Source organism: Sus scrofa, chromosome 6 (genome assembly GCF_000003025.6).
Source record: "Sus scrofa isolate TJ Tabasco breed Duroc chromosome 6, Sscrofa11.1, whole genome shotgun sequence".
NCBI classification, from domain to species: Eukaryota; Metazoa; Chordata; class Mammalia; order Artiodactyla; family Suidae; genus Sus; species Sus scrofa.
Genome location: NC_010448.4, coordinates 73018744 through 73030788, shown reverse-complemented (window position 1 = coordinate 73030788; position 12045 = coordinate 73018744). Strand labels below are relative to the sequence as shown.

General features: G+C 48.8%; 1 protein-coding gene across 1 annotated transcript in view; it reads right to left on the bottom strand.

Annotated features, from left to right (window-relative positions):
* Positions 1-11726, bottom strand: part of PDPN (podoplanin) — a 30938-nt gene extending 19212 nt beyond the window's left edge. The window contains exon 1 of the mRNA XM_005665017.3: positions 11455-11726. Coding sequence (XP_005665074.1) covers positions 11455-11521 — 67 coding nt within the window. The 5' untranslated portion in view covers positions 11522-11726. The remainder of the gene's footprint in view (positions 1-11454) is intronic.

Sequence of the window (12045 nt, the reverse complement as noted above, 5' to 3'; positions counted from 1 at the left end):
GGTGGAAGGCGCAGACACACCGACGGTAAGACAGGTCTCGCAACCACATCCATTCTCTCTCCGCTCCACTGGCAGAAAAGGAACTGAGAGCTGTGTACACTTCATGAAGCTCTGCAATTAATCTCCCCGACCACACGCAAGGCAGGTATCCTCATAATGGCAGCTATTTATTGAATACGCGGGAGCGTGTGCAAAACGTGTGTGCCACGCATGCGCTTCTGAGCTTTACAAAAAGACGGCAAACTAACGTCATCCTCCTTTTGTAAATGAGGGCGGCGGGGCTGAGACTAATCCACCCACTTCCCCAGCAAGGACTACACATTGGGATCTGTCCGATTCAAACCAACCAAATGAACAAGGAATTCCCGTGGTGGCTCAGTGGGTTAAGAACCCGACACAGTATCCATGAGGATGCGCTCAGGGGCTTAAGGACCCGGTGTTACTGTGAGTTGAAACATAGGCCTCAGAGGTGGCTCGGATCTGGTGTTGCTGTGCCTCTGGCGTAGGCTGGCGGCTACAGCTCGGATTCAACCCCTAGCCTGGGAACCTCCAGAAGCCGCAGTGAAAAAAAAAGAAAGAAAAAGAAAAAGAAAACAAAACAAAATAAAATCAAGGAAACAAACCCCCAGCTCTAACCACTGTGTCACACAGCCCTCACATGTATTGGTCACTCTTCCATAGCTCCCACTCGTTGCCTTCCTCACTTGACCCCATCACTGCCCAGCCACTCCCGAGCTACTCCTCCAGGTCCAGGGAAAACACCTCTTTCTTCAGAGCCCACCCCCAACCCCCAAGGAGCCAGGAAAAAGCCATCTTCTAAACTAGTGTAAAGCTTGATACACCTTTCCCCCTACTCTCATTTATAAACTTCTTTTCTTTCCCTTAAAGTTTTATTGACGTGTAGTTGATTTATGAGGCTGTGAGCAGTTCTGCTGCACAGCAAAGTGATGCTGCGAGACACGTCCACACATCCATTCTCCTTGCTTCTCTTCCCACATAGATGATCGCGGAATAGTGGGTGGCGTTCTCTGCACTGTACAGCAGGTCCCCGTTGACCAGTCCTTCCATAAACCTCCATGTGCATGTGCCAATCCCAGACCCCCCAGTCCATCCCTCCCCTGTCTCATTTACAAACTTCTTTTTTTTTTTCTGTTTTTTTTTTTTTGGTCTTTTTGCCATTTCTTGGGCCACTCCTGCAGCATATGGAGTTTCCCAGGCTAGGGGTCTAATGGGAGCTGTAGCCACCGGCCTATGCCAGAGCCACAGCAACGTGGGACCCAAGCCTCATCTGTAACCTACACCACAGCTCATGGCAACGCCGGATCCTTAACCCACTGAGCAAGGCCAGGGACTGAACCCAGAACCTCGAATCTGTTCCTAGTCAGAGTCATTAACCCCTGAGCCACGATGAGAACTCCTCATTTACAAACTTCTTGAGGACGCCATTCGTTCTGCTGGAAGCCTAGGGCCCAGCCACTAGCAGAGGCTCTGACAGCTGAATGAATGAATGATTAGATGAATAGTTACACTTTTCAGGACTCAGGAGAATAAATCAACTCACCTGCTCACCCCAGCCACAGACCATGTTTGGGCCCCCTCGAGTGTCAAAACAAGAGGCTGTTGGTTACAACCTCAACCAAGATTACTCAACCTGGGGAGGCGCTTCTCTCTTGACTAAGAGCGGAATGTTCTCCGTAAAACAGGAAATGAGTTCACAGTTTTATAGACTGGAGTCAACACCTCTGTAAGAACTTTTCTGGAACCTTGGCTGGGGCTGAAGTCCTGCATGAAAAAGCCCCCTCCTAGGAAGAACCGCTTAGCACTGCAGTAACCAAACAACTCAGGCTGGCTTTTGAAGGGCTGCCTTGGAGCAGAGCATCTCAGCAGGGTGGTGGGGTGTTCAGGAAACACTCACCAGCTGCTCAGAAATTGGGCTTCTGATTCATGCGGGGCAGTCTGCTGAGCAGGCCCTGATTTTGCAAGAGTGAAAAGAGAAGCCCCTTTGGATCTGATCTCACCATCCACCCGTGCAGCTCACAGACAGCCTAGCTGTGAGCCCAGAAGGATGAGGCCCTGCAGGAATGTACAGAATGTGGCTGGGTTTCCACTAGCTGCCCTTGGCCTGGATCCTAAGCCTGGGAGTTTGAAGTGTGCTTCAGTACATTTTATTTTTGTCTTTTCAGGGCCATACCTGCAGCATATGGAAGTTCCCAGGCTAGGGGGTCCCATCAGAGCTGCAGGTGCCAGCCCATGCCACAGCAACAGCAATGCCAGATCCGAGCCGTGTCTGCCACCTACGCCACAGCTTGCAGCAACACCGGATCCTTAACCCACCGAGCAAGGCCAGGGTTCAAACCCACATCCTCATGGATGCTATTTGGGTTCCTTACCTGCTGAGCCACCCCTTAGCTAGGAGGATCTCTTTTGACCTTCCTTGCTATCTTTCCCCCTCGTTCTGATGACTGAGGATTGAGGAATTTGGGCAGCAAACTCTGTCTCTGGGACTTTTTGTTTTCTTTTCTTTTCTTTTTTTTTTTAAAGGGCTGCACATGCAGTATGTGGAAGTTCCCGAGCGAGGGGTCAAATCAGAGCTACAGCTGCCGGCCTACGCCACAGCCACAGCCATAGCAACTCGGGATCCGAGCCGCGTCTGTGACCTACACCACAGCGCACGGCAACACTGGATCCTTAACCCACTGAGTGAGGCCAGGGATCGAACCTGCGTCCTCACGGATCCTCGTCGGGTTCGCTACTGCTGAGCCATGATAGGAACTCCCCGGGACTTATTTCTGACCCCACTTTAGTTAAGACTCTCCCCAGGTACCCAGAAAAGACACCAGATTGCATGGCTTACTATTACCTCATCACATTGATTTCTAATCTCTTATTCCTCCCATCCCATTTCTATCACCTGCCTTCCTGTCATTCCTGCCAAAAGGCTTGGGTCTCTGTGCTTCTTCCCTCTTCCTCCTGCCAAATGTTTACCAGGTGCTGAATAAGATGGGTCCTGCTTTCTTCTCTAAGAAGCTAGAGACATACACAAAAAATTAAAAGACAGTGAAAGAACAGTAATTAACTGTGGTAAGTACTGGTATAAGGTAATTAATTACTGGTACTGGTATAAGGATAGATGTACAGATCCACGGAATAGATCTGGATTGAGAGTCCAGAAATGAAGCCACACATCTATGGGCAATTGATTTTGGTAAAAGTGCCAAGGTGAGGCATTCCCACTGTGGTGCAGGGAGTTCAGGATCCGGGGTTGTTTCTGCAGTGGCTCAGGTCACTGCCGAGGCACACATTTGACTCCCTGCCTCCACAGTGGGTTAAGGATCCTGTGTTGCCACAGCTGTGGCAAAGGTCACAGCTCTGGCTCAGATTTGATCCCTGTCCCAGGAATTTCCATAGGCCGTGGATGCAGGGGGAAAAAAAAGGTGCAAGATGGTTCAGTGGGACAATGGGATATTCTCATGCAAAAGAATGGAGTTGGACCTCTATCTCACACCACATATAAAAATTAATTTCAAATGAATCAAAGACCTCACTGTAAGAGCTAAAACTATGCAACTTTTGGAAGAAAACAAGAGTAAATCTTCACGACCTTGGATTAGGCAGTGGCTTCCTAGATGTGTCAACCACAGTACAGGCAACAGAAGAAAAAATAGATAAATTGGACATCAAAAATTTTTAAATTTGTGCTCTTGAGACTGAAGAGACAACCCACAAAATGAGAGGTGTATTGGCAATTCATATGTCTGATAAAAGTCTAGTCTCCAGAACACTTAAAAAAATCCAACAATAAAAACGAAAACCCAATTTTAAAATGAGAAAAAGTTATTAACAGATATTTCTCCAAAGAAGATAAATAAATGGCTTATAAACCATTTAAAGCTGTGCAATACCATGCGTCATTAGGGGAATGCAGATCAAAATGATAATGAGACAGCCCTTCACACCCATTGGGATGGCTAGTATTTAAAAAAAACCCACTCACCCAAATGGAAAATAACAAGGGTTGGCAAGGATGTGGAGAAACTGGAACGGTTATGCAGTGTTGGTTGGAATGTCAAATGGTGCAGCTGCTTTGGAAAATAGTTTGGCAGTTCCTCAAAACGTTAAACATAAGAGTTACCATGTGACCTGGCAATTCCACTTCTAGGTATATACTTGAGCGCAATGAAAACAGGTCCACACACAGACTTGTACATTAATATCCACAGCGACATTATTTGTCATGGCTCCAAAGTGAAAACAACCCAAAGTCCATCAATGGGCAAACGGATGAACCAAATGTGGCATAGCCACTCTGTGGAATACTATACAGACGTAAAAAAGAATGATAGTCTGGAGTTCCCGTGTGGCTCAGTGGGTTAAGGATTCAGCGTTGCAGCAAGCTGCAGTGTAAGTGGCAGATGCGGCTGGGATCCCGTGCTGCTGTGGCATAAGCCTCAGCAGCAGCTCCAATTCAGCCCCTGGCCCAAGAACTTCCATATGCTGCAGATGTGGCCATAAAAAGAAAAAGACCAAAAAAAAAAAAAGGAATGAAATTCTGACTCATGCTACAACATGGATAAACCTTGAAAACATCATGCTAAGTCAAAGAAGCCAGACATAAAAGACCACATACTGTATGATTATATGAAATACCTAAAGTAGACAAACCCATAAAGACAGGTAGCAGATTAGTGGTTGCTAGGGAGATGGGGGGAGGGGAAAATGGGAGCAATTGCGAATGGTCTGGGACTTTGATGCAGGGGGTGATAAAAATGTTCTAAAAACTGACAGTGGTGGAGTTCCCGTCATGGCTCAGTGGAACCTGAGTAAGATCCAGGAGGATGCGGGTTCGATCCCTGCCCTCGCTCAGTGGGTTAAGGATCCAGCATTGTCATGAGCTGGGGTGTAGGCCCGCAGCTGTCGCTCCAATTTGACCCCTAGCCTAAGAACCTCCATATGCCGAGGGTGCAGCCCTAAAAAGACAAAAGACAAAAAATAAAATTAAAAAATACAATAAAATAAAACAGCGGTGAGGCTTTACAACTCTCTAAATACACGAAAAATCACGGGATTGTTTAACTTAAAGGGGTTAATTTTATGATATGAGAATTACATATCAATAAAAAAAAATTAATACAGGGACAATGTCGTAAGAGGTGATTAAGAAGAAATCAGGAAATGAGTAAAAAGTAATAAGACATCCGGAAATGCTGAGCTGCAAGCCTTCCTGGCTCTGTTCCCCTGAATCTGAACCCATTCCCCCTTCTTCTGTCACCACATGCGGTCCCTGTCCCTCCAACTCTCCCCCTGCCCCCAGGTGGGTCCCATAAACTAGATGCAGTCCTTGTCAATACATGTTCCTCTGGCAGGCCCACCTCCTATGTATTTATTTATTCCTATGTATTTATTTCCTATTTATGGCCCACTGGGCTCCCATCTGCCCATGGCCTACAAAAAAAGGTCCACCTCCCACTTACCATGAACTCATCCTTCTCCCTGATTTCCTGCCACTCCCCAACTCAACACCCCCACTCCAGCCAGGCTTCACGGCTCTTCCCGGCCCTGGGTGCCCCACCTATTCCCCCACAAACTCCAGATGGTTCTAATTTCCATGCGTCTGCTCAAGCAGCCCCTCCTGCCCGGACTGCCCTTCCCTGCCACCATTTTTCACAGCCAAGTTCAAGTCTCCTCTTCCCCACAAGGCTTCTTCTAGCTCCCAAAGGCCGAAAGACTCTCATTTCCAAAGCAACAGCAGATGAAGGTGTGGGCTACTGAGGAGATGCCATTTGATGGACTGATTGACATATCGTTGAGTTACAATGCTGTGTTAATTTCTGCAGTACAGCAAAATGACTGTTATTCATACATTTATTCTTTCTCATATTCTTTTCCATTATGGTTTACCATAGGATTTTTTTTTTTTTCAATTTTTTAGGGACTTTATGGAAATGCCCAGGCTAGGGGTTGAAGTAGAGCTGCAGCTGCTGGCTTACGTCACAACCACAGCAATTTGGGATCCGAATCTCGTCTGAGACCTACACCACAGCTCCTAGCAATGCTGGATCCCCAACCCACTGAGTGAGGCCAGGGATTGAACCCGCATCCTTATGGACACTAGTGGGGTTTGTAACCCGCTGAGCCACAACAGGAACTCCGTATAGGATGCTGAATATAGTTCCCTGGGGATGGGCTGCCTGGATTCAGGTTTCACCATGGGTGTGTACTAGCTCTGTGCCGGTATGTAAGTTATTCAACCTCTCTGAGCCTCTTTACCCATCCATAAAATACAAATAGTTCCTACCTTGTAGGTCAGTGGGGGGGATCTGAATGAAACAGGGCTGGGAAAGTGTTTGACACTGAATACTCGGTGCATGTCAGCTGTTATTACCGACTTACTGGCATTAATGCCACCCACGCCAGAGTGTCGTTCCCTGGGTTTTACTGATTCCGAAATGTAATCTTCCTATAGGATGACACAGCTCAGAGGAAACGGTTTCACACGAGCCAAACTCACAAGAGGCCGGGAAATCAAGTAGCTTAGGTAGAAGTGCAAATAGTTTCCAACGCTTTCTACACATATTTGCTACTTAAGCCATGCCCTTCTGGAGAGCCAAATACCTGAAATGCTGTCTGGGACCCAGAGAACAAAGGCTGGGGTGGGGCAGTTGAGGGGAGCACATTTCCAGACTGTCATAGGACAGAGATCCCTGATTCATCACAATAACACCTTGACTGAGATCAGATCGGAAGCCCTACAGCCACCAGCGATGACATCTCGCATCCTAGCTGTTAGCAAGGATAACATTTGCCTTGCCTGACTCACAAAGAAGTTACTCAGTAAATATTTGTTAAGTAAATGCATTCCTTGGGCAAGGCGGGTCCTTATTAGTCCCCATTCCCTTCCCCTCCGGGCTCGATTCTAGGCAAACCCACTCCCTTCTCCTTTGGGCAGATACCACTCATCCGATCGCTTACGTTCGTTGTGTTTTACTCACCCGAATGGAGACAGTGAGATGAATTATCGAAAATACTGGGCTCTCATCCACTAATATGTTTACTCATCTTCTAGTGGCTCTTCCCTGCTTCCCATCTAGATCTCTGTAACTGGCATTCCCCTGCCTGCTACAAATGTAACAATGACAATTATTAACCCTCCTGGGGCTCAGCCATAGATAGTCCTCTCTACTGCCTGGAGCCCTGGCAGCTCTGACCCTCTGAAGAGAGGTCGAGAGCACATCTTCCTCCGGAAAGATGATTATCCCATTGGTAGGTTTGTTGTTTTTTGGTTTATGGGTTTTTTTTTTTTTTTTTTTCCCCTGCATAAAATTTAGTATTGTCCTGACAACTCAGCTCACAGCTCTTCAGACAAGAGATGAATGAGGTGGCCAGGTGGGAACTTAGCGGTGATTTCTCTCTAAGGATAAACCCATTCTCCTCTGAGCAAATCCCGAGGCAAAAGCGCTGGGGCAGCCAACCAGGAGAGCCAGTAGCCTGTCCATCCCTACCTGATGAGGCTCAAGGGGACACCGGCCATGGACTGGCTGGGGGGCGCCGGGGTGAGACACGAGGGAAGCAAACAGCCACCTCGTTTTCCTGCCTTGGATGAAAGTTGGCCGAATTCCAGTTGCTCCCTAACCTGGCTCCAACTCACAGCCCTCTCGAAAATGCCCAATCGCTTTCCTTTCCCCCAACGTTTTAAGAAATCAGTAGGGAAAGGCTTCAAAACTCCAATCAAAAGGTGTTTTAATGACATGTTCAAAACAGGCAAATCTATGGAAACAGAAACGAGCAGTTGCTAGGGATCAGAGGATGGGGTTGCTAGGGGTGGGGTGCTAGGTTTCTTTGGGGGGTGATGAAAATATTCTGAAATTAGAAAGTGGTGAAGGTTGTGTGACTTCATGGAAATGCTAAAACAAGAAACACCTGAAGTTTGTTCCCGGGTTTCAGCGCACACACACACACACACCCAAAACAAAACAAAACAATCACTTGTACACTTTAACATGGTGACTTATGGCTTGTGAATCTTATTTCAATAAAACTGTGGGCTTTTTTTTTTTTTTAAGTAAAAAAAAAAAAGAAAAAAACTTATCTCCTGCCCCCCCCCCCCACGATGGGACTCCTAAGACTTATTTCAGTAACCCTCCCTGGCTTTCCTCAATCATTTGATTCTCTTCTAACAAAACACTCTCACTGGAGATTTCCTTGGAATATCCCAGGAATGACAAGTTTCCTTGGAGAACCTTGCAGCATCTGGTTCAGCTTCCTCAAGTGAGTTTCACAAGGGTACTGCCAGGTATATGAGCCTTCTCACTCTCTCCATCCTCCCCCGTAATATTTCCACAAGTTGTAACCTGGCATGCCTGTTCCTGGAAGCCAGAAATATGACAAATATTCAGATAAGCCAGTGGAATTTAAAGCACACGTTCGTTGTTCGTGGCTTTGCTGGTGAGGCCTGTAGTGCATGCTTTATGTTCAAGGGTACCTCTCTCAAAGAAGGTACACAGAGCTCAAATCCAGCACTTCAGGAGATGCTGAATTACTCTTGGGGGGATGATTTAAGGAATCCTATTTTAATGGACTGTGACATCTTCATTCTTAAAGGAATATTAGGATAAGGATTCCATGTAAAGAACTTCATATATCTTTCAAAAATTTTTTTCCTGTTCAAGGAGTTTAAAGCAAGGTTAACCTTTAATGTTTTAAATTTCAAGTTCAGCTTTCTTAGCTTTTTTTTTTCCTCTTTTTTTTTTTTTTTTTTTTTTTTTTTTGCTGTGTAATTGTGTAATGCAGCAAAAAGAGCTTGAGGTTTGGAGTTAGGCCCATTTTTTTTGGGAATCCCAGTCCTGCCATATTCTGAAGGAATAATGTATAATTTTAGGAGTTGCAATGACTAAATGAGGGACTGTGACATTCCTAGCACATGGTGGGGGATAGGATAGGAGTTGGGAGAGAAGTGGTGTCTGTCCTACTTGGCCACACCATCCACTGTCACACCAGGGTTTGGGGTCTTTGCAATTCTCGGCGGCCTAGAGTTCATCACTGGCCACTCATTTCGGAGAAAGGGCCACGTACTCTGCTCAGCCAGGGCTCCCATCTGCCGTGTCCCAGCTTAGCCTTCTCATGCCTGGAGACTTCTTTTTTTCACACCCACCCCAAGACTTCTTAAACGTGCTTTTCTATGTGAAACGCTATCTTGGATCTCATGCACAGTGTAATCAATAAAGCCTTCCTCACAAAGGCTCCAACAGATCTGAGATGCGTTAAACACAACAAAAAACTCTTAGCCACTCGAGAAGATTTCCGAGCTCCGAAACTGGCAGGAGTTTTGGGGAAATCACAGGGAATTTTCTTCGTTGCATGATTAATCCTGGGTGGATGGATCCCGGAAAAGCACACGTGGGTTTGCAGCACGCAGCTGCCTGCAGAACTTCACGGAATAAACCAACTAACGGAGAGGCCTGAGTGTGTGTTTTGGATGAAAGCTGGAATGAGGGCGGGGCCTGACAATGGAGGAAAACGCCAGATGTGTGGACAACAGAGCTCCTTTGACTCCACAAACATCCCCAGAGACAACACAAGGGACCAGATTATACAACTGAACCAGATTATAACACTAGCCCAGCCGAGAGTGGAATCCTAAGAGAAGGATAATAAAATTCATCACCATAATTACCCCCAGCCCAGCTCCCAGACAAAAGCCAACAATGGCTCGGCTCAATGAAGTTATTCATCCATATTCAAGTTGCCTCACTCATTATCCTCAGACAAAAACCCTCCTGGGCCTCAGCGCCTTGCCAGCAGCCCAGCAACTCAGCTTGGACATAAGGGGGGTGGGGGTGGGGGGGCTTCTGTCTTTAGCGATGGAGCTGTAAGTACCAGTGGTGGTTGGTTTTTTCAAAGTTCACCATGACTTTTTAGGAGTACCTTTGATAGTCAGCACTGGCTCAAAAGTAATTACAGGTCACTCTTCCCTGGGAGAAAACAGGCTGTCGCCCAGTGGCGTCTTTCCTGAGCAGAGCTGGGATGCGGCTTGGTGGCGGGGGGTGTACCTCCCACACCTTGCCCCTGCTGAGCACAAAACAGTGTCCTCTGCACACTGTCTCACCAAAAAGGAAATGTAACCGAAATGCAGAGCTGTGTATATCGCCCTGGAAGGAGAAGTTCCAAAGATAGGTCCGCCACGAATAGCAGACAGCACAGACTAAAACTCGCTGTATCGCTTCCCCAGGGCTGGCTATTATTGCCTCTGTGTGGAATCAGAGAAGCTTTGGTGAGGTCCACTCTGCCCTTAAGCCTCTCCCTCCAAGCAGGATTCCTCTGGCACCAGGCTTACCCAGATCCTCCGCCTCTGACTCCAATGATCACTAGTCAGCTTAAGATGCCTTCAACCAGTATTTAGCGAGCAACTACTACAGGCAATATAGTGTTTGGGCCCTGGAGATCAAGGCTAAGACATAGCTGTGTTCATGGGAGCTTATATTTGACAGTGGAAACAGATAAAAATAAAACTCAAGAAAAATAAAACATTGACCAATGTGCATGGATGCCACCAACCCAGCACACTGGGCAGAAAGAAGCGAGTGCAGGAGGGGGTGTGATAGAAAGAGGAAAGCAAAGGGGAAGATGCAGACTACCGGCAGGCAGTGCCTCCATCCTCAGATAGAGCCCAGGGATGGTCTCAGGAGTCACCGACACCCAGTCATTGACACTGTTGGCCAAGTTCGACTCAAAGCCCCAAAGGAAATTAAGCCTCAATGTTCCCAACAGTCCTTCACTGACTCAGGAACTCGGGACCTTCCTCTTCAGTCCTTTCCACCCACACTATCCTCTCTGCACAGGATGACAGGACCGAAGCCTCTTCCAGCGGGTCTCCACTGATGCGGTCTGAGTGTGTCCACCGTTCAGGGGGCACAAGGTGTAGGCCCTGGCAGCCCCCAGAGGGAGCCTGTCGCGGCTGGGGGGACCCCACCCCCACCCCAGCGCCCCTAAATGTCCCTCCCGGTTCCACCCGGCCAGCTTCTTCTGCAGCCATGGGCGGTCCTCGGCTACACAGCCCTGTAGGATAGCCCAGCGCAGCCGGTGGAAGGCTCCTGGCTGCTACCTTGCCACTCTCTCCCTTAGGAGCCAGCTCCGCCCGACCCAGGGAGGCCCCCTCTGCTCGCCATCCGCTGCCTGTGGATTTAGGGTCTCCTCCTGGCACCCCACTCAGCTCTTTCCCTGGCACCTGTGGATTTAGGGTCTCCTCTTGGCACCTTGCTCAACTCTTTCTCTGGCACCTGGCACCGGCCAAGCCGCTGTCCCTCCTTCTCCCGGATCCTCCAGACTCCTTGCGCACACACCCTGCCAGCTCCCCCGAGCTCTCCCGGGCAACCTCAAATACCAGGCCCGGCGTTCCGGCAACTCCCGGCTCGCTTGCCCCTCCAGCAGCTGCCGGGAGCCCCGCCTGCCAGTTCTTACCTCCTTCTGCCAGGACCCAGAGCGATGCGCTTCCCAAAACGAAGAGCAGAACTGGCACCTTCCACATTTTCTTAGCTGACTTGTCTTCCGCGGGGGGGGGGGGGGGGGGCGCCGAGCAGCTAGTTTCCGTGCTGGGGGGAAGATGAGGCAAAAGCTCCGCAGCCACAGGCCCTCGCTTGATGGAGCGCGTAGAGAGAGGGCTGGAAGGCGGGGGGCAAACGTCGCAGCGCGGGAGGGGTCCCCAAGCTTCCTTCTTCGGCAGCCGCTGCAACCGCTCCAGGAGCAAACTTTGCAGTTGGGAACTTTCCGAGCCAAGTCAGCATTTATCTCCCCGGGCGAGGGCGGGGTGATCGGCGGTAAGGTGGTCTCTGCCCGGGCTCCCTGGGACCGCCCCCCGCCTCTGTTTGGCCAGCGCGAAAGCGATGACCTCAGGCCAGGTTTAAAGTTACACGGCCGCAGCTGCGGGGGCTGCCAGGACGGGCGGAGGGCCAGAGCCCAGGCAAAATTGGCTTTTATTCGGCTCCCCAGCCAGAGGGAAGGGGGCGCATACAATAAGCGTTTCTTTGGAGGGGGATTTTTAAGCTTTGTTAT